General features: G+C 52.4%; 1 protein-coding gene across 4 annotated transcripts in view; it reads right to left on the bottom strand.

Annotated features, from left to right (window-relative positions):
- Positions 1–2396: 2396 nt before the first annotated feature.
- Positions 2397–19504, bottom strand: part of TLN1 (talin 1) — a 31582-nt gene continuing 14474 nt past the window's right edge. For all 4 annotated transcript variants that reach the window (XM_074330689.1, XM_019729067.2, XM_019729068.2 and 1 more), the window contains 38 exons: positions 18864–19030; positions 17903–18031; positions 17598–17714; positions 17377–17490; positions 17042–17176; positions 16767–16895; positions 16488–16590; positions 16163–16371; positions 15650–15769; positions 15245–15442; positions 14909–15048; positions 14626–14719; positions 14435–14524; positions 14202–14324; positions 12492–12635; positions 11836–11997; positions 11459–11599; positions 11188–11369; positions 10867–10999; positions 10547–10648; positions 10288–10458; positions 10050–10199; positions 9837–9938; positions 9636–9755; positions 8775–8921; positions 8438–8604; positions 8143–8326; positions 7927–8052; positions 7713–7829; positions 5244–5429; positions 5016–5123; positions 4422–4527; positions 4097–4221; positions 3860–3985; positions 3670–3732; positions 3372–3554; positions 3101–3229; positions 2397–2971 (listed from right to left, as the gene is read on the bottom strand). In XM_074330689.1, coding sequence (XP_074186790.1) covers positions 2846–2971; positions 3101–3229; positions 3372–3554; positions 3670–3732; positions 3860–3985; positions 4097–4221; positions 4422–4527; positions 5016–5123; positions 5244–5429; positions 7713–7829; positions 7927–8052; positions 8143–8326; positions 8438–8604; positions 8775–8921; positions 9636–9755; positions 9837–9938; positions 10050–10199; positions 10288–10458; positions 10547–10648; positions 10867–10999; positions 11188–11369; positions 11459–11599; positions 11836–11997; positions 12492–12635; positions 14202–14324; positions 14435–14524; positions 14626–14719; positions 14909–15048; positions 15245–15442; positions 15650–15769; positions 16163–16371; positions 16488–16590; positions 16767–16895; positions 17042–17176; positions 17377–17490; positions 17598–17714; positions 17903–18031; positions 18864–19030 — 5168 coding nt within the window. In that variant the 3' untranslated portion in view covers positions 2397–2845. The remainder of the gene's footprint in view (positions 2972–3100; positions 3230–3371; positions 3555–3669; positions 3733–3859; positions 3986–4096; positions 4222–4421; positions 4528–5015; positions 5124–5243; positions 5430–7712; positions 7830–7926; positions 8053–8142; positions 8327–8437; positions 8605–8774; positions 8922–9635; positions 9756–9836; positions 9939–10049; positions 10200–10287; positions 10459–10546; positions 10649–10866; positions 11000–11187; positions 11370–11458; positions 11600–11835; positions 11998–12491; positions 12636–14201; positions 14325–14434; positions 14525–14625; positions 14720–14908; positions 15049–15244; positions 15443–15649; positions 15770–16162; positions 16372–16487; positions 16591–16766; positions 16896–17041; positions 17177–17376; positions 17491–17597; positions 17715–17902; positions 18032–18863; positions 19031–19504) is intronic.

The raw sequence follows: 19504 nt of genomic DNA on the forward strand, positions 1-19504 counted from the left end.
AGAGCCCCAGAAAGTAGTTTACAGGCTCTCGGCCTCACGTGGAAGGGTGCTGGCTCGGGTGGTGGATGGCCGTCAGCTGTGGCTGATTGGCCGTAGGCTGTGGCTGGTTAGCCGATTGGCCGCTAGTATAACTGCTGTGGCTATGGAGAGAAGCCAAAGAGAGCAGAAGAGAGTAGAGGAACAGAGTCGAGGAGAGTGGAGAATCGTCGGTAGGTCGGTCGGTTGGCGGAAAGGCGGACGGCAGGTCGCGCGTCCGGTGGGCCCAGCCTCCAGTGAGACTATAGTGGTATGACTCCCCTACCTATGGCTCCGTGGGTGTTCCTTTTTGGCCTCGCCATATCCTGCATTCTTATGTGGGGAGAGGGAGCAGAGACCCCGCAGGCCGCCCCGCCTGACAAATGGCGCAGCGAGCAGGGTCTCCCGCACAACAGTGGCAGTTACAAGTTTTCTAAAATTCTAATTTTCACTTGAAAGCGTGAGTTGTATCACTGGCAACAAATACTGCCAGGTTTTTCTGATTTGACAGGCACACATTGTTCCTTTCTGAGAAAAGTTCTACCTGATACCCAGGTCTGATAATCGTGGTTTATCTGTCAATCATTCTTTCGTCAGTGTGGTGTTCCATGAAAAAAGCAGCTAGTTCAGCTCAAAGAATTGTCTAAGTGCTTTCCTCGAGACACCAACACTTAAGCGTGCAGCAGACGTGCTCCACACTTACTTCCCAGTTCATCACAGTGTTAAAGACTTGTTACTCAAGGAGTAAGATTTAATAAAATAAGGTTTTACTGCCTCATCAGGACAGTGTTAAGTGAAGTTAGCATTTATTTCTTAAATTGCTAGTGCATGGCAGTCAGCATACAAAGACTATTAGCACGGTTTGGGCCACTGCCTTGGTTTCTGCTAAGGCAGTTTTACCCACCAATGTCTTTGCACTGTCAATACAAATGTTGACATTGTAGAAAAGGAAAATGTCTTATTATGAACATAATCTTGATCTTATGGACCCAAAAAGGGTCTTGGGAATTTCTAGGGGCCTGAGGACATTTTAAGAACTGCTGGTCTAAAGGGTATTCGAGTTTCTCTCCAGAAGGCTCCCCGAGGCATCACTAGTGAGAGGTACGTGATTGGGGACCTGGGGACATGGCAGGGAAGTAGGCTCATAGCTGGAGTTCAAACAGTGCGGACTACCAGTTGTTGGGGAGGTTGGAGAAGGGATTTGATCTCTAAGGTCCTGAACTCAGGAGGCTAGGACATTGAATCTGGGGTTAGAGGGCCACAGCAGCGTGTGTACTGGAGCTGCCAGTCCTCTGCGTCAGAGGTGATAATACATCTCTATTTTCCAGTGCTTAGCACAGGCATGGCTTAGTAAATATTGAATGAATCAATCACAGGTGACAGGAATGCTGGTGTGAAGTTGGCACCTTCCCTAATGGGCTGCCCTGGGGAGGACAAAGTAATTCCGTCTACTTTAAACTTTCTCCCACGAAGAGATGTCATAGCTTCCAAGAGGTGACAGGTGCCCAGAGTAGCAGCAGATGGGTGGTGTCTGTGTTATACTTGAGGGAGAAGCAAGGGAATCACATACTGGGTAACAGGGTTGGTGCAAGAATCGTGCATGAAAATGGTGGCAGACCTAAGGGACTGCCAGCTAGTCCATGCAGTGTGGGCAGACGGGGTGAATGCGGAAGGAAGTGGAGGCACAGACTCCACCTCCCTCGACCCTGACCACTCCCCTCCACTGAACCCCCGGATTAGCAGGGTAGCTGGAACAGGGCTACCAGCACCCACCTGGCCACGAGGGGAGCTTTGCCCCTAACTAGACAGTGTCACACCTGGGTCACACTTGTTCAGCTCCTTTTCTTCTAGTGCTGTTCTAGGCAGTAGGAGAAGGCCTTGGAGGGCCTAGAGGTGCCCCAACCCAGTCAACAGAACCTACCTGAAGCAACCTCAGTTGGACTTTCTACTTGTTAAATACCTCAACCAAATCTGTGGCCATAATTCCCTTAGGCTCAGACGCTTGTATTTTATGGGCTTATTATTTTAGCAAAGCTGCTGTGAACACTTGAATTTGGCCAGGGTGTGGATTTGTTCACATACTCTGGGCAGTTATGAAGAACGGAGTGTCCCTGGTAGCCACAAAGAGCAGTAGCAGAGGCTGTCTCTGCAACAGAAGAGTGACACTTGGTGAGGCATCGGCACTGGCCAGTGAGACAGGACAGCAGGAGTAGGATTTCACAGGGACAGCTTCCCTACTGCGATGACTTTAGGGATATGGGTACAAGAAGGAAGGGGCCTCACTCCATTTCTGAGCCAGATCAAGGTGACAGGACTCAATCCCATTTCCTCTCCCACTGCCCTGGGGGAATCACCCATCTCCTCATGAAGCCAGGCGGAACTGCAGGCAGCATGACCTTTATTGGCATATGACCTACTTGGGGCTTATAACCCCATGGCCCCCACAGGTAGCTGGGGTGCACGGAGGAGGACAGTATCAAAAGAGGATGAGTGGCATTGAGGTTGTGGAGACTTGCGAGAAGCTGCTGGCAAGGTGGAGAGGGCTCGGGCCCTGGCAGGTTCAGATTGAGGTACAGCAGCGTTAATAATACTCTTGGAGCGTTAATACTCTGGGGAGGGGCAGGCACTTAGGGGGCCCTAGGGCATGAAGGCACTTGGAGTTGGGAGGGGACAGAGCTGTGCAGTGGGACCGGGCAGGGCCAGGCCTGGGGTTTGGCAGGCACTTGGGGGAGTGCTGGGGTTGGGCAGGTTGGGCCCGACAGCCCAGAAGCCTTTGGCAGTGGCAGGCACAGTCTCTGGGCTGGGTCAGCGTTAAATAGAAGCGGCTGTCCTAGTGCTCATCTCGAAGCTCTGAAGGCAGGAACTTGTACTGTTGCTGTCGGATCTGGGCCAGCTTCTTCCGGGCCTCTTCTAGCTCTCGTTCCTTCCGGAGCATTTCTTCCTGTGCAGCAATGATCTGAGGGACGGAGATGAGAGACTCAGTTCGGCAAGCATGTGCATTAGGGTATGGGGTAGTTGGGACCAGCACAGGCAACGTGACTGCTCTGCTGACGGTGTCCCTCAGAGGGGATGGGGCGAAGCTCACCTGGGCAATGCCCCCGACCATCTTCTCCTTCACCACCACTGTCTCATTCTCCTGGTCTTCAAAGGCTGCCGCCTTCTGTGCTGCCTTTACCAGGTTATCTGAGGCTCGCTTTACTGCATTGCCAGCAGCCTGGGCAGAGAGAAGGGAGCATGAGCTCGTGGACTCAGGTAGGGTCCCAGCTGAGAGTCCCCCCACAGAAAAGCATGTCTTGGAGGTGACACTTGAAAGCAGCAAAGCCCAGGGTACAATGGGATGGGTGAGGGTTCCTCACCTGGAGCCGTTTCATTGCCTCCGAGTCCTGGTCTGCCTTGACCTTGCAGGCCACCAGGAGCTGGGCCGTGGAGGCAGCCACCTGCTTGGCTGATGAGATGAGCTTCTCCTGGCTGGCGTGGCCTTGTACGGCTGCATTGGCTGCCTCACACAGATTGTTGGTGGCCGCAGCCACCATCCGGGCCTAAAGGGAGGAGATACGATTAAAATATGCCTCTTACCCTGGTCCAGCCCCTCTCCCATCCAGTCTTCTCAAGCCTCTCCAGCTCAGAAGGACCTAGTGGGTGTTGTACACTCACAGCAGAAATGAGGCCCTGGGACCACTGCCCGTCGTCCAGTGCGTTGGCAGGAATAGCGCCCACCTGTGGAGGAAGGAGAACCTGCTCAGACCTGTGCTCTCCATGTGCATGTAAAAGCCTCCTACTACAATGCTGGTGTGGACAGCAAAGCTGCTGCTGTCCCCATGCTTCTGGGTATCCAAGTACTTACCTTCCCTTGGGCCACCAGTTCCCTCTGGGCAGCTGATGCAGCCTTTACCAGGGCACTGGTGGCTGCTGCAATGGACTTGGCAGCTTCCAGTATCTGCTCCTCAAAGTTCAAGGACTCATCCGCCTCCTGCAATGAAGAGACAAAGGTTGCAGAGACAAATGCAAAGTAAGAGAGGGCGGAAGGTGGGGAAGATTCTGCCATTAGGAGGGTAAGAAAGAAGGAGGGAGCAGGACTGACCTTGGGTTTGGCCCGGGGCTTCAACTGCTCCAGCTTTTTGGCTGCAGCCTCAATGGCAGCTGCAGCTCCCAGGAGCTCATTCTCAGCGATGACTGTGGGGTCCTCTGGGTCCACCCATTCTGTTCCTGGTAGGACAAAGGGAGGAAGGAAGGGGCTAGGCTGGAGCAGGAGGTCAGGAGCCCTGGGCAGCTTGGTCACTACCACCAGGCCCCGGCACCTGTGGGGACTATGGGCAGAGGCCAGCTCAGCGCAGTCCAACCAGGAAGCAGGGGTCTTCCCCACGACAAAGGTTTCCCTTCCCTCCCTGGCCCTGGCCACCCCTCACCCTTCATGGCCTCAGCAGCCTGGATGAGCTCAGTGACTGAACCAGCCACACGCTTTGAATGTCCCGTCAATTGCTGCTTCAATTCTGGGCTTGGCTTCTGCAGGGTCTGGGGAAGAAGGGAGCAGGGAGCAGAGAGCATCAGACCTTTGCTTCTACCCTGACCTAAAAATGAGGGGAGCCCCTTCACTCCATTCCTAGACTACTTCACACCACAGCCCTCCAACACCAGGCGGCCTGGCCAGTGCACTGCAGGCATCACACCGCACATATGGTGAAGACAGTGGGGCTGTGTGTCACTCACCGGCTGATAAGGAGCAAGGAGAATGATGAAATGAGAAGAGATGACGGAGGTAGAGAAGGAGGAGGTCAGGTGGGAAGAGAGGAGATAAGAAAAGGAAGAGGTGAGTGCGAGAACCAAAAATGCCAAGAATGATGGGGCCCCAGTGGAAGGGAGGTTCGGAAACAAGAACAGATCTGGGAAATAGCTGGCGGGGAGGAGATCTGAGTAAAACATGAGAGCTGGGGCTGAGGCGTGTGGGAGGAGAACTGTGTATTCAGGGAGGCTGGTATGGGGAGCGACGACTGCTGCCTTACCAGGAGCACATGGTCCAGCAGTTCCAGGTAGCCAGTGGCGCACTCCCGGCCGTAGCGCAGGGCTCGAAGCCGCACATCAGAGGCCACTTCTGGGTGGTAGGCAGCTTCCTATGCCACAGAGTAATACGTTAGCTTCAGGATCCCAAAGAGCTCCAGGTTCCTCCAGGCCCTGCAGTTTTTCCCCTACCATGTTCTGCCCTAAAGCTGCCTCACTACTGGGGTTTCTACCTTGCAAGCCCGAAGCATATCTGCGATAGCACGACGACTCAGATTGGCTGTGGCAATGACATCCTCCTGGCGACAGGAGTTGCCAGCGGCAACAGCCTTGGCTGTTGCCATAGTGATACCCTTAGTCATTCGGATGAAATCTTCTGGAGTAGAGGTCTTGGCAGGTGGCTCTGGGGAGCAGAAGACCTGTTGGGGCAGAAGAAGAAGAAACATTTTAGTGAGTGACACTGTAAGACAGTGAGGCACTCGTGTAATTTGGTTCATGCGTCCATGTGCTCCTTCATCAAGCATTCACTGAGCACATATTGCAGCTCAAGTCCTTGGGGAAGGCCACACATTCCCAGCTAATATAATAACAGGCAGCTGGTCATCATTGCTGACTGAAGTGATAGGGAAGAGTCTGAAATTAAAACAGTATAGCTTGGGGGTTGGGTTTTCATTCCTATAGAGAAGATTTGAAGGGGTAGGTGGAGAGGTGGGGCAAGAAGGAGCTGGGTCTTAAGAGATACAGATAACCAGAGAGTATTTTAGGTAAATGGAAGGGCATGAATAACAAGTGTGAGAGGATTAAGGAATGTTCTAAAATACAGGGATAGTGGAGCAAAGGTTGTTGGGGCCTTGAGTATCAGACCAAGGAACTCAGAATTTTACATTCATAAAAACATTTTGATGTATGTGTTCATTCAACAAATTATTAAAGATCAGCTAGGTGGTAGATTCTGTGTGACGTGCTAGGAATGCAATGGGGGAAAAGGTAGACAAGGTCCTTATTCTCATGAGTTTACATTCTAGTTTTGGATACAGACTAAAAACATGTAAACAAGCACAAAAACTAAAAACTGTGATCTGGACTCTGAAGGAAATAAAGAGGTTGCTGTGAGGAGAAATAAAAACAAGGTCCTATTTCAGATAGGTGGTCAGGAAAGGCTTCTCTGAGGACGGGACACTTAAGCTGAAGCCTGAAGGACTGAAAGGAGCCAGATGTTCAGAAAGCTGGAGAGAAGCAAGTGCACTGGGCCTGGGCTATGGAAAGGGAGAAGAGCGGCACAGGATGGGCTTGGGCAAGTCAGTGGAGGCCACAGGAACGGGAGGGCAATGGTAAGGGATGTGGATTGTGCCAGATGCCAGGGCATTCACTAAGAGGTTTTAAGCAGTGAAGTAACCATCTATATTTTAAAAAGATACTTCTGGTTACGGTGTAGAGAGAATGGATTGTGGGGGGTGAGTGTGCAAGCAGGGAGATCAGATGGAGCCTACGGCATAAATACAGCCGTATGGTGATGGTTTGGACAAGGTGGTGGTGGTAGAGATGGGGAGCAGAGAACATGAGCTCTGGAGGGAGCACTAAAGTGACTTAATGATGGGCGTAGCTGTGGGGACTGAAAGAAAGATGTTAAGAGCTGCGTTTTTGGCTTTAGGAACGGAGTTACTAAAAGGTGCCATTTACTGAGAAAGATGAGGAGGGAAGATCAGGTTTGGGAGGCAGAAAGCTAAGAGTTTCAATTTGGGTGTCTCCATGTAGAGATGAAAACAGATCATCAGAAAGATGAATTCAGAAATGAGAAAGATGTGTAGGAGAGATGAGCGTGAAAGAGACTGAAGGCAGGGAGACCAGGTAGCAAACTGGTACCGCAGTCCCCGGGAGGGAGGGAGGGAGGGCGAATGAAAACCTGAACCAGAGTGCTGACTGTGGGACTGGGAAAAGGGGCGAGAGGAAAGAAAAGAGGACGGAGAAGGGTCGTTGGAAGGCCTTGGCAATGGCCTGGATATGGTGAATAAAACAGTGAAGTCAAAGATGACTGAGGGGTGTCTTCCTGACTGGGCGGTTATTACCACTATTAACAGGAAGTAGCGTGTCAGAAAGAAACGCTGGCTGGGAGGCGCTGCATCTCTGTGGTGATGTCACACAGGCACTGGAAAGTAACTACATTCAGAACTGGAAGTGAACTTCTTAGACAATGATAATGAAAGTGGTTACACTTGCCAACGAAGACAACAGAGAAAGAAGGCTATTTGTACAATTGTGGAAAGCCCTCTATGTTTACTATGCTGAAGGTGATTCAATGACGACTACAGAAGAGATGTTAGAGAGGCAAGAGATACACCAGTGTCAAGAAGGCAAAGGAAGAAAGAATTTCAAAGAGAAGCTTGTTACCACAGCAAAATGCTTTGGAAATGTTTGAAGAGGATGCAGGCCAAGAAGAGGCCACTGGATGTGACAACTAACAGGCCACTAGTGACTGGAGAAAGTGGGAGGATGGTGGTGAAAGGAGAGAATTGTCAAATGCTAAGGAGTAAAAAGGGGAGGAAGGGAAAGACGTGAGTGTAGCTCACTTAGGAAGTTTGGCAATGAGCGAGGAGTATGTGTGTGACTGTCTACACTTCTGTGAATACGTGAGGTAGGGGCTCACGGTCTGGCTCGATCCCTCTCTGTGACTTGAGGCCCTGACACCTCGGACTTCTGCTCACCGCCAGTTCCTGCCGTATGTGTTCTGTGGTTGCCTCCAGGGCCCGCGTGCCTTTGGTAGCCTCATCTTCCACAGCTTTCACAGTCTTGAGCAATGATGTCACATTGGTCACCATCACCTAGGGGTGTCAGAGGGGTGGGGGAGGGGATCATTTTAAGGAACAAGAGGAATGTTGATCTGCCCCCTCTCCTGAGGTTGCTGTCATTCCTGCCCACCTTGGCAGAGTTCTTGAGCTGCCACACAGCAGGGTCGTCCCCAACTTTGCCAGCTGCAGCCTTTGTTGCACTGATGAGGTCTCCCAGGGCCTTGGCCACATCTTTTACCGCATTGATCAGCACCACCTGTGTGGGAGAGCAGAGGCTCTGGTCTGTGGGACGAAAAGGGGGAATAGGAAGTGGATCTGACCAAGATTAGGGGTGTCAGGTGGATACCTGGGTCTCAGGGTCCTCGGCTCCTAGGCTGGCTGCACCCAGCTTGACCACGTCAGCGAGGCGGGTGATGGTGGCCACAGAGGACTGGGCAGCCTGTGCCAACTTCTCCTGGCTGCCAGCTGCATTCTGCACCAGGACCTTGGTGTCCTCCACCAGCACCTTTGCTGTCTTCAGAATGCCCTCCCTGAGGGTGGGCCCAGCCTAGTTAGCCCTCTTCAGACCCCGCCCCCTGCCCCTCCAGCCTCTTCTGGCCCCACCCACCACCTGCCTCCCTGAGGCCCTGTTCCCTCCTCACCGGTGGTCAGCGAAGGTTTCAGCACCTTCCCGATTGAGGGTGCCAGCAGTAGCAAACATGATGGTGGTGTCGAGGTCGGCAATGATGCCGGACACGGCACTGGCTGCCGTGATGCAGGCCTGAGTGCCACGATTCCCCGCCTGGAGCGCAGCCAGCACGTGGGAGACCTGGGAGAGGAAAGTCACGTGGTGACTGTGGTAGGGGCCATGTGAAAGAGAAAGGTCACTGGTGCTCGGGAGAAGGGACAGAGGAGAGGGCTCAGAAGGCTAGAGGAGGACGGGAAAGGCTGCAGGGTTGGGGAGCCAGCCCCTCAGTCCACGGGGATGAGCACAGTCACCTTTTCGGAGACTCTCCGGGCACATTCTATGAGCTCCTTCTTGGTGTAGGCGTCACTGGGGCTGCACTGCAGGGCGCCTGCCTTGGTGACCAGAGCAGAGCAGCCGTGCCCCAGCTCCTGTACCCGGTGCTTGATGTGGGCACCTATCTGTTAGCAGATGGAAAAGGAAAATGGATTTTACAAGAGGAACTCAGGGTACCTCCACTGTGCTCGGAAGAGTCACCTAGGACCTAAAAAAAACATGCATCGGAGCGCACAGACTTTTCCTGTTTCACATCCTTTCGGCGGGAGGTCACCTACACACAGATAATAATAGCATGTGGGCACCAGCTGGTGAGGATTGTGTTAAGCATAGTGAAAAGGAGGGGAGAAGCACTTTATGCTGGGCTATCTGAATCAGAGGGCCATGGATTACAATTTGGCCTGTGGAGGGTTTTGGGGTTGGGGATTAGGTGTGTTTTGCTAAGATCCAATTACTTGCTTTCTTGGAAAGCCAGGAGCTTAGGGAAGAGCTTCATGGATCTATAACAAGGAAGAACTAAAGGGAATATACACTTGCAGCAGAACAGAGCAGTAGTCATAGGCCCAGATGAGGGCTGGCAGAGGCAACAGTGGCAGGCCAGGAAACCCAGATCCTGGGCTGTCTCCTTTATCCCTGTAACTGAAGGCTTTGATCCCGTCCCTACAGACCCCTGATCACTCTTTAGTGCAATGGCCCTGATGGTGTGTTTCCCTTTTTATGAAAGACTAGAGGAACCTAGGGTGGGACAGCCCCAGAGGCTGACATGACAGGAACAAGGGACATGCCACTGGGGTTCTCTGGGAGGAGCGGGGCAAGGTCAGAGCTGCCTCCATGTTTACCTCTTCATTTTCAGCAGCCACAGCTGCAGGCTTGGCTTGTGAGGCTAGACGGCCATAGTCGCTGGTCAACTGGTTCGCGAGAGGGCCCAGCTCTTCAGGGCTGGTGTTTGACTTGGTTACCTAGGAATAATGGAAAAGGTGGGAAATTATGCCCAAACTCAGCTCTCCAAGGGCAGTCCTCTTATACTCCCTCACACTCACCATCTCCTGAACAGTGACAGCAATGGCCTTGGCTGTCCGCACCATAGTTGTCTGGTAATCCACGAAGGAACCTTCTGGTTCACCCATTGGTCCTTCATCTAGCTGAGGGGGGAGGATGGGGAAATGGGGAAGATGATCAGGGCCTCTGCCACTGTGCTCAGGAACCCTGGCCCAGGGTCGCCTCAGTGCCCACAGGTGCCCTAAGACTCTAACCTGGTTGATGGCCTGGGAGATGGAGTCCACCATGCCACTCACGACCCCAGCAGCACTGGCTGCCTCGTTGAGGGTTGTGGTCAGGTCCTCTACGGCCTCTGTCATCATCTGCACAGCCTCCTCCAGGGCTTCCTGGGTGTGAGCTGCTTGCTGTGGGGTAGAGTGAGTGGAGGGGGGTCCTGTTCCAGCTTCCCTGACCCCTAACTAGTGGTAGCCCCTCCCTCCCAGCTCTCCATACCTTGGGGTTACCACCAGCCTCCTTGGCTGTGTACAGCAACTGCAAGGCAGACTCTGCCAAGGTTTTAGTTTGGTCCAGGAGTGCCATCTGCTGCGGGTGGCTCAGGGTCTTGGAGGCGGCACCTACCGCAGCCAGGGTGAGTGGCTCAAAGTACTGAGCCATCTGAGACACCTGAGGCAAAGGGTTGGAATGGGGGTCAGCTGGGCCAGGGACCCTCTTCACCCTACCCCCAGGATTCCCCACTTGTCTCCCCAGGTACCTTGTGTCCCAGCTGGGAGGCTTCAGCCCGGGCAGCACTGGCCAGTGGCTCAATAAGGTGAGAGATCTCCTGCACTGCGGTGAGCATCTGGGTGTGTAAGGCCTGGGGAGGAAGCGGACGTTAGCCCTGCAACCTGGAACAGGACCCTCTGCTTGCACAGGACCCCACTGTTCCTTCCATACCAAACTAACTAACTGCCCCTGGCATGGTCCATCCTCCTGATGCCTCTGTGAAACCCACTTCTGAGTCCCCCATCTTCCTCAAGTCTGCCATCTCTCTTGCCAGACACAACCTTTCACATAACCCTCTGCCCCCCTTACCTCTTGAGAGATCCCCTCCCGGGGAGCAAGCTGCTGGCTGACTGCAGCAAGGGACGCCTGGTCGAGGTCGCGCAGACAGCTGTTCAGAGCTGCAATGGCCGCCTCACACTCCAGCTGCCCCGGGGCCTTGTCCCTGCAGACACATCACAGGCTCCCATACCAAGAACATCCCCTTCAAACAAGGCTGGCCTGTTCTCCCCTATGTCCCCCAAATCTTGGTAACAGGTATCCTCCAACACTAGCCCATCTAATTGCACCGAAGTGCCCATCCCTCCCCAACGTATGTCCCCCAGTCACACTGGTTCTCCATCCCCTCAATACCTCATGCTTGTAATAAGCTTCTTGATGGAGTCCGAGACCGTACGGGAGTGGCCAGCTAGCACGGACCAGCGTGGGGGGTCCCGGGGATTGACTGCCAGGGCCCGGGCTGTCTGAATTAGTCCCCCAGCACTCTCCAACATTGTCTTGGCAGAGATCACAATGGGCTCCATGGCAGCCCGGCCCTGGGGAGAGGGCAGGAAGCAGGTAAGTCTCACAACTCCCGAGATGAGGTGGCGGCTGGCTCACTGGTTCTCCCTTCAGGCCGCCTCACCTCAGGGCTGATCTGGGCAGGAACACTGGCAAACTCAGGGTTAGATGCAAAGGCACTCAGGTTGTCCACGGCCTCCAGCAGAGGGGCTGTTGCTGCTTGGCACTGGGCACGGTTCTCATCTGTGAAGGCCCCGTCTAGCGCCTGGAAGTGGGTGACAGAGAGGCCCTCAGGACAGACTGGAGGCAAAGGGGATGAAGCCCAGCGCTCCCTCTTGGGCTTAAAGGTGTGGGGAGACTGGTGATGACCAAGATAAATAGGAAAGGGCTTGGGCTCAGGAAGAAGGGATTTAGTAGAAGGCCTCGGGGAATGATGGGGATACTCAAGAAAGAGAAGACTGGGTAGGTCAAGGAGAGGTGGAGAATTCAAACATTGGGAACCTTGATGGTCTTGACAAGATTGGCTGTGCTGTTGGCCACCTCCTTGGCTGACTGTACAAACTGGCGCTTGGCGGTAGGATTGGCAGTCCGAGCAGAAGCCAGGCGGCAGCTGTTACACAGTGCAGAGGTGTGTTTGGCCACAATGGTGGCTGCCGAGAGCACCTGAGGAGAAAGACACATGAAAGAGCCATGAGGGTAGGAGGGAAGTATACACACCCACGGAGGAGCTGCTTGCAGGTTGGGGGATGGAGAGCAAAACCTTTGGATGTCTACTTAGGAAAGACAGAGTCACCTGGAAAGTTCAAATTTGGGAGACAGTGATACTCAAAGACGAACAGGGCGTGGGGGAGGGGGAAGAAGAAAGACAAACACTAACGGGGTCAGTAAGATGAACGACAGAAATCCTAACGGGGTCAGTAAGAGAGTAAGCTCAAACGTCTACAGAGAAGTTGTGAACTTAGAAACAACTGAAAGAATGATGAGAAACATGGCAGAAGACAATTACCTAAGAGAAATCGTGTGTGGAAGGTCAGAGATGGCTCTTAGCCCTCTTTTTCCCCATATTTCCCACATCTCCTCCTTTCCCCACGGGCCAGTCCACCCTGGCTTGGCATCCTTTCCTAGACTTGCCCATGGTACCTGTTCCCTTGAGTTACCTGGGCCTGGGTACAGCCAGGCTCCCCCAAACTCTGACAGGCCATCTGAATTGCCTGGTTTGCACGGGCAAACTGTGTGGGCTCCACCAGCCCTTGCTGTCCAGCTTGGCTGTTGGGGTCAGAGACGCCAACCAGATATGCAGCCTGGGGAGAGAAAAGTTTGAAAATGAGGAGTAAAGAACAGTCTTCAGGTAGGAATCGAATAGTGATTGTGGGGACAAAGGGGAATGGGGGTAAGTTTAGTGGCCAGGATTCTATGTGAGTGGAGGTATTAACAAACTAGGCATTAACAAACTGAACAAGATATTAAACAATATTAACAAAATTATTGACAAATTAAACCATAATTAACAAATTAAAGGTATTAACAAACTATAGTGACACTACAGAAAGCCCAACAGCTGCCCCCACCCACCGTACCATCTGCACATAAAGAATCATTTAAAGACATACTGTATTTTGCCGTGTATAATGTGCACTTTTTTGCCCAAATTTGTGAGGGAAAAAGAAGGATGCTTATTATATATGGATAGTACTAATTCCGTATATAAACATTTTTAGATTTTTTACTTATGCTTATGAGTTAAAAGTGTAACTCTAGAAATCAGTAACGATATCTATATGCAAAATAATACCCCAGAATACGATCATCAGTTTTGTTGAACTTACAATGAACTTGCAACAATGAAGAGTTCTTGGTCTTCTATGATGTGATAATATTGTAAATTTGTTAGTGGTACATAAAATTTCTTATACTTTGTAACTGTTCTTGTGTTTTGTAATTATTTGTTACATAAAATTTCTTGTGCCATAATATATTAAAAAATAAATCCTAAAATTCCTTTGTAATATAAAAACTAAGTACCTAAATGTAAACAAATAAAAATTTGAATTAAAAAAATTGAAAGATTTTTTCCCCCTGAAAGTTTGGGCCAAAAATGTGAGAGCACATTATATATGACAAAATACGGTAGTTCTAAAACTATGGAGGTTGTTAGGCTAATTAAATATACAACACCGCCAAGCTTCAGAGATTTGGAAAGAGGAAAGGGGAATGGGTGTAATGGTTGCCAACATTGTTTTTATGATTTCAAGACCATTGTAAGGTTGGATTCGTACTTCGAGTTTGCTTTTTTTTCTCTTTATGCTTGTCCAGAAATAAGTTAAGGCATATAGAGCAGGCCACCCAAGAGAACAGGGCGATGGGAGGTAGGGGAGGCTGAGGGAGCAGGATGGTAGGCTTTCAGGTAAGCAGTCCAAGTCAGTATTAAGGATGGGTATCCTAAAGCAAAATACTGTCAGAGCTAATTAGTTGTTTTATACTTTATAATGTGGTAAAAAGCAAAGTTAAGTAGTAATTCAAATAACTGGAAATTTAGTTACTGGTCCTATTTTGACAGAGTAGTAATTATGTGACAAATTATTTGCACATACTAATTAGTATATACCAAGAAAGCCAGGGCTGGAAAAGGTCCAGTGGTTGGACAGAGCAACCCAGCCCAAGGCACCAGGTGTAGTAGTGATTGCGATCAGAACTGTTGGGGTTCTATGATTATTGACAAATATCTGCACTTCAGGAGGCGGGAAGAACCCGTTTCCACAGCTGGTTTTGCAAACATAACTTCTTGATTTATCTACATGTGTGTCAGGCTATGAAGAGGTAGGGAAAAGGAAAGCAGGGCATTCCAGGAATCATCTCAGGAGAATAACCTGGGCGGCTGCCTCGGTGAAACCGCAGAGGGCCTTGGAGGCTGTGGAAATGGCCTCTCCGAACTCCGGCAGGTTTCCGTTCTTGGCATTTTGGGAGATGCCAGTCATAGCCTCACCCAGTACCTGAGGAACAGAAGGTATCAGGAGTCAGGTCATCGTCAGAGGGGTAGAGCAGCCCCTGGTTAGTTCCATCTTTCTGCCCCCTGCCCTCCTGGGTTCTCAGCTGTACTTGCCTTTGAGTTCTCCATTACACTGTCCAGGCAGCCAAAGTAGGACATGTCATTGATGGGCTGGACTGGGTTCTCTAGGAGTTCCCGGACAGTCTGTAGGTGGAGAGTGAAGTAAGATCCAAGACACCTCCCGCACCGCTAGACCCATAACACCCTCTTCAATCTCCAGCCCAGTTAGCCTGTCAACTGCCAACCTCCAATTCCCGCAGGGCATTGTCACACTCTTTCTGGCCTGGTGCCTGCTGGGTGCACATGGTGATGAGCTGGTTGATGCTGTCGGTCACCGCCCTGGTAGGAACAGAAGGGTGAGAGAATGGGTGCACGGGTAGGCCAGCATTCCTGGGTCCCATCTACAAAGTGAGTCCCTAGCTATTTCTCTTTTGGGTGGGACAACTCCTAAGCTGGGGATATCTCATGAAGGCTCCCCGCCCCAGTCTCTCCAACACTCCAGGGCTGGGCTTCCCAGGTCCTACTTACCGGGCAGCTGCAGCCAGCTGACTCTTGAGGTTGGGGGCAGCAGGGTCTGTGGACAGGGCCTTGGCGGCCAGAAGAAGTTTGCTTGAAGACATGGAGATGCCCTTCAAGTTGGACACGACCTGGGCCCGGTCCTCCTGGCTCTGTTGAAGGCGAGGGGGTCCATCAATATATTGTCCAGTCCTTTCCTATCTGTCTCTGAAAGGGATCTTCTGTCCCAGACAGTCAAATACTGCTACAGATTTGGGGGAGGGGGGGAGCCAGGAGCAGGGCAGGCCCCCATGGCCACATGGGCGCCTCCTATCTAACCCTTGAACTAAATCCTGTGCCTCTTCATACCGGAGCTTGTCCTGCCATCTCCACGCCAGCTTCCAAGAAGGTGCTAAAGTCCTGTCCAAATCGTCCTGAGGCTCGAGCCAGGTCCTGAGGGGTTCCCCGAGAAGCCTGCACCAGTTCTGTGGCTGCCTGATTCAGCCCAGCAGCGGCTTCATTCAACCGGCTCTGAGCTTCTTGAAATGTCCCGGTGCTAGAGGGAAGCTGCAGGGTCAGAGAGAAAGTGGGGTGCAAAAATGAGGACTGATGCGAGGCAGAACTTGGTAAAGGGGTGCAGAAAGGTGGGCCTAGAGCCTGGGACTAATGAAAGAGGATACATCTGGGAAGTCAGGGTCAAGGAGAATTCTACAGGTGGAAGAAGCTCGGAGTTTTTTGGCTCCTATGTTCCCCTCACACCCGCAGTCCTCCTACCGAGTCACTCAGGAGTCGCTTGCTGGCGTCTCCCACTGCTCTCAGGGCATTATCCACATCTCGCTGGCCAGGTAGGCAGCTGACACAGCGGTTCAGTGCCTGGGTCACTGCTTTCGCGACCTGAGGTAGGAAAGAGATGAGGGGTTGACGGGGGGTTGCCAAAATGGAACAGTATGGGACATCCCCTCTGCCCATAGGACGTGGAAGATAACTGCTCTGTTGCCTCTGAGACGGAAGAGGAAAGGGGACGTTGTAGCTGAGTAGGTTGAAGTTAGGGTATTAATGACAGTGATCAAACTTCCCCCAACTTGGTCTTTAGCTGGGCCCCTGACTCAGTCTGACTGAGGCACTTGTATTAGGATGGAAGGAAAGGGTGGGATCTAGGGAGATCTCAAGAGCAGACCTTAGAAGCTGTCCCTCTGTCAGTGTGGGTGAGGCTTTGCTCCAATCACAACTGGCCTGCTGATGGAGCCTGGGGGAGAGGGAGAGAGCGGCCCCTTCCCAGTACCTGACCTGGGCAAGCCGCTGCTGGCTCTCAGGGTCCCCTGGATGGCCAGCTGCCTTTTTCGCCTCCTCGATGAGGCTGCTGGCCTTGTCCAGTACATCACTGGCCGTGTCAAGCACAATGGCCTGCACTGCAGGATCTGACGTCAGGGCAGCTACACCCCTGGCAGCCTGGGCCAGGGACCGCAGCCCACCTGCCACATCGCGAGCGGCAATACCTGGGAGACAAGGGAGGGGAAGGGCAAGGCACTTGATCCCAGTGCTTTCTTCTCTGTCAGCTCCTATTCCTCCATCCCCCTCACCATTCGCCCAATTCCTGGCCCTGCCCACATACCTGCATAATTCTCATTGCCCTGAGCGACCTCCCCCAGGAGCTTGGCGATGGCAGAGCTCACTGCTTTGGTGCTGTTGCCCAGGTCCTGGGCACATTTCTCCATCTAGGGATGAAGGGGGAGTCTCAAGGGGGATCCAGTGGAGAAGGAACTGAGAAGAGGGAAACTAGGAAGCTCCTTGGGGAAATCTGGCAGTTTAAATGAGGTTTGGGGAAGCTCTGGGCACAGGAGGGAATTCAGACTTCAGGGTTTGCGTAAGAATGAAGTTTAGGAATGCTTACCGTCTCCCCAGGTAAGGGTTTAAGTTTGCCATCTCGAGCTGCTGCCTTCACCTCCTGCAGGTCTCTCTCCAGATTCTGTACCACACTCAGTGCAGAATCCATCTCCAAAGGTCCACACGCCTCCTGAGCCTACAATGACGTGAGGGTAGGAGGTACTGCTCTGTCCCACTGATGCCTCAGGTTATATGATTATCCCTGTTTTAGGTTATTCTGCAGATTCCCCATCATCCCAGGACTCTACCCTCAGCTTCCAAAATGAGTGTCAGCTCCCATACCTTCTGGGCAGCAGTACGAAGTTCAGCCAACGCGGTGCCAAGGTTTTTAGCACACTGACTCAGCTGCATGGCTGAAGCCTGGTCCTGAATTGTTGGCACTGAGGCCTTCGCAGCTGCCACCATCTTCCCACCTGGCTGTAGGGGAACAGGTGGGCAGATAAATGTACCATCTTTCCTCTGGGCTTGGTATAGGGACTGAAAGGACGTGGTGAGCACTTGGGCTCAATACTGGGACAGAGGCTACTTTACTCGCAGAGATTTAAACTGTGGCAGATCTATGGGACTTAGAAGGGTGGGAAGGGTCTAGTCTGGGAGGTGGGGAGAGAGTGCCTTGCCTGCAGGAAGCTCTGGCTGGCAGCAATGAGGGCTAGCTGGGCACTGGGACTGTCAGGCTGAGCTTGGCTCCCTCGGACGCCCTGCACCAGCAGTGGAATCTGCTCTGCCACGGCCTGTAGGTGAAAATGTCATGAGAATCCCCCACCTCCACGCCAGACTGGGGGAAAGTCCCTCTTCTCCCACACCTTCTCCTGCCCCCACATGCGTCCTGGAGTCTCACCTTGCAGCTCTGCATCAGCAGGGGCTGGGGGCCAGCAGAGACCTTGGGGGTGGCGGCTGCATGCTGGGCTGCAGCAATGGTCTGGGTAGCTGAGGCTGCAGCCTGCTTGGCTGCATGCTGTGAGGACAGAGTAGTCAGGACACGCCCCGGGCTTTCCCATACTCAAGGGGCTACCTGGCTTACCCTGCCCATGCCACCCTGCAAGCAAGTGTCAAGTGACTTTCTCTCCGCACACCTCTCCATTTTTTTTCAGTCCTCCTACAGCACCCACCCTCTCTCGCTCCTGGTTTGTTTCCTAGTCTCACCTCCAGGCGCTGCACCAGCTTTTTTTTGATGGCATTCTGCGCAGCCGCATTAGTCGCCATGCGTAGACCCTCAGCTGCCTCCCGAAGTCGCTGCTGTTGTTCCTCACTGTCAGGGTGGGCGGCTGCTCCCTGAGAGAGGTGGACAGACAATCACCACCCAGCATCCCTGTGGATCCTGAATAAGCTCTGCTCTGACCCCTCCAGACTCAGACTTTTTCTCCTGAAGTCACTTCTAATATCCCACTGAAAGGTAATCACCACTGAGGTGAGCTGGAAGGCGACTGGAAACCTTGGGGGGACCCTGTAGTCTCTTTGGGACGCTGAAATCCCTTCTTTAGGTGGAACTGTTTCTTCTTCTCCTTTTTGGGGAAGGGGCCATGTTTCTCCCTCTATTCCCCACAAAATACCACTAGCACATGGGGTTGAGCAGGGACCAGGAGGCTGCAGTTGAGAGGAGGGAACCTCAGCAACACGAAAGCAGGGGACCTGGTCGCTCCTGCAAACTGAAAAACCCCAGGCCTGGGAATCTGTTGGCTTCTTCCTGACAGTCCTCTGCACCGTGTCCCTGCGTCCCGCTGCATTGTCTTTGCACGGCTAATAGCGGAGCCTTGGGACTAAAGGCTTACGTGCATTCACAGAAGACACCAGGAAGCAGCGGGGTCACAGGCAGGTAGTGGCAGCAAAGTAGGGAAAGGTAGGAAAACCAGACCTCAGACTTAGAGAAAGCAAAAGGGTTTGGTTGCCAGTCAGTCAGCAAGGATTTTGGAAATGACACTGGCTGGAAGTCTGGGCCACCACCCACCCGCAGCTTAGGGATGCAGTTACTTCCTGCGTGCTCCTCTATTTGTTCTCTTGTATTTTCTGCTTCTCCTGGGTCTGCACATCAGAAGAGGCTAACTGTCTAGACTGTTCTATTTCCCTTCAGGGACTAGTCTGGGAGTCTGCACAGAAGTTTCGGTACCTTGGCAGCCTCCACCATCTTAGCTGTGGCATCAGCTAGGATCTTGGCAGCACTTAACAGCTTGCGGGAATTCTCCAGGTCACTCTCCCCTTCAGCATCAGCCTTGATGGCATTGACCAGGTCAGACGTGGCTTGGGCTAGGATGCGGGCCTGTCGCACCATCTCACCTGAGGGCAGGGCACAATCAGGGGAGGAAGCCATAGACACAGAGGGTGCTGGGGTGCAGGAAAGTGGTGTAGACAAGATAGGCAGGGCTTTTCAGAACAGTAGAGACTGGGGGAAATTCTCAAGTGACTTCCCTGAAGTTATTGTTTTCCGGCTTTAGGATCTTGAAAAGAAACAGATTTCCTGGTGGGCTCTGACAGGAGGGAAAATAGTCTTCAATGGATGTTTTTAGCAAATAGCCTTGAGAGGATGAAAAACTACTGGTGAAGGCTTCTGGTGGTGACGGGGTAGAGTGGCGTAGGAAATGCTATCTCCTATTAATACCGCTTTCTACCTATTTTTGTATCCACTTGGATATATTCTTTAAATGTGCTAAGGAAGGCAGAGCAGGGATTATATTCCTGCTTTTCAGATGGGGAACTGGAGATTAAACACTCAATCTACTGTGATGAGTCCTTAGCGGGAGGTCAGGTCTG

Source organism: Rhinolophus sinicus, linkage group LG04 (assembly GCF_036562045.2).
Source record: "Rhinolophus sinicus isolate RSC01 linkage group LG04, ASM3656204v1, whole genome shotgun sequence".
NCBI lineage: Eukaryota > Metazoa > Chordata > Mammalia > Chiroptera > Rhinolophidae > Rhinolophus > Rhinolophus sinicus.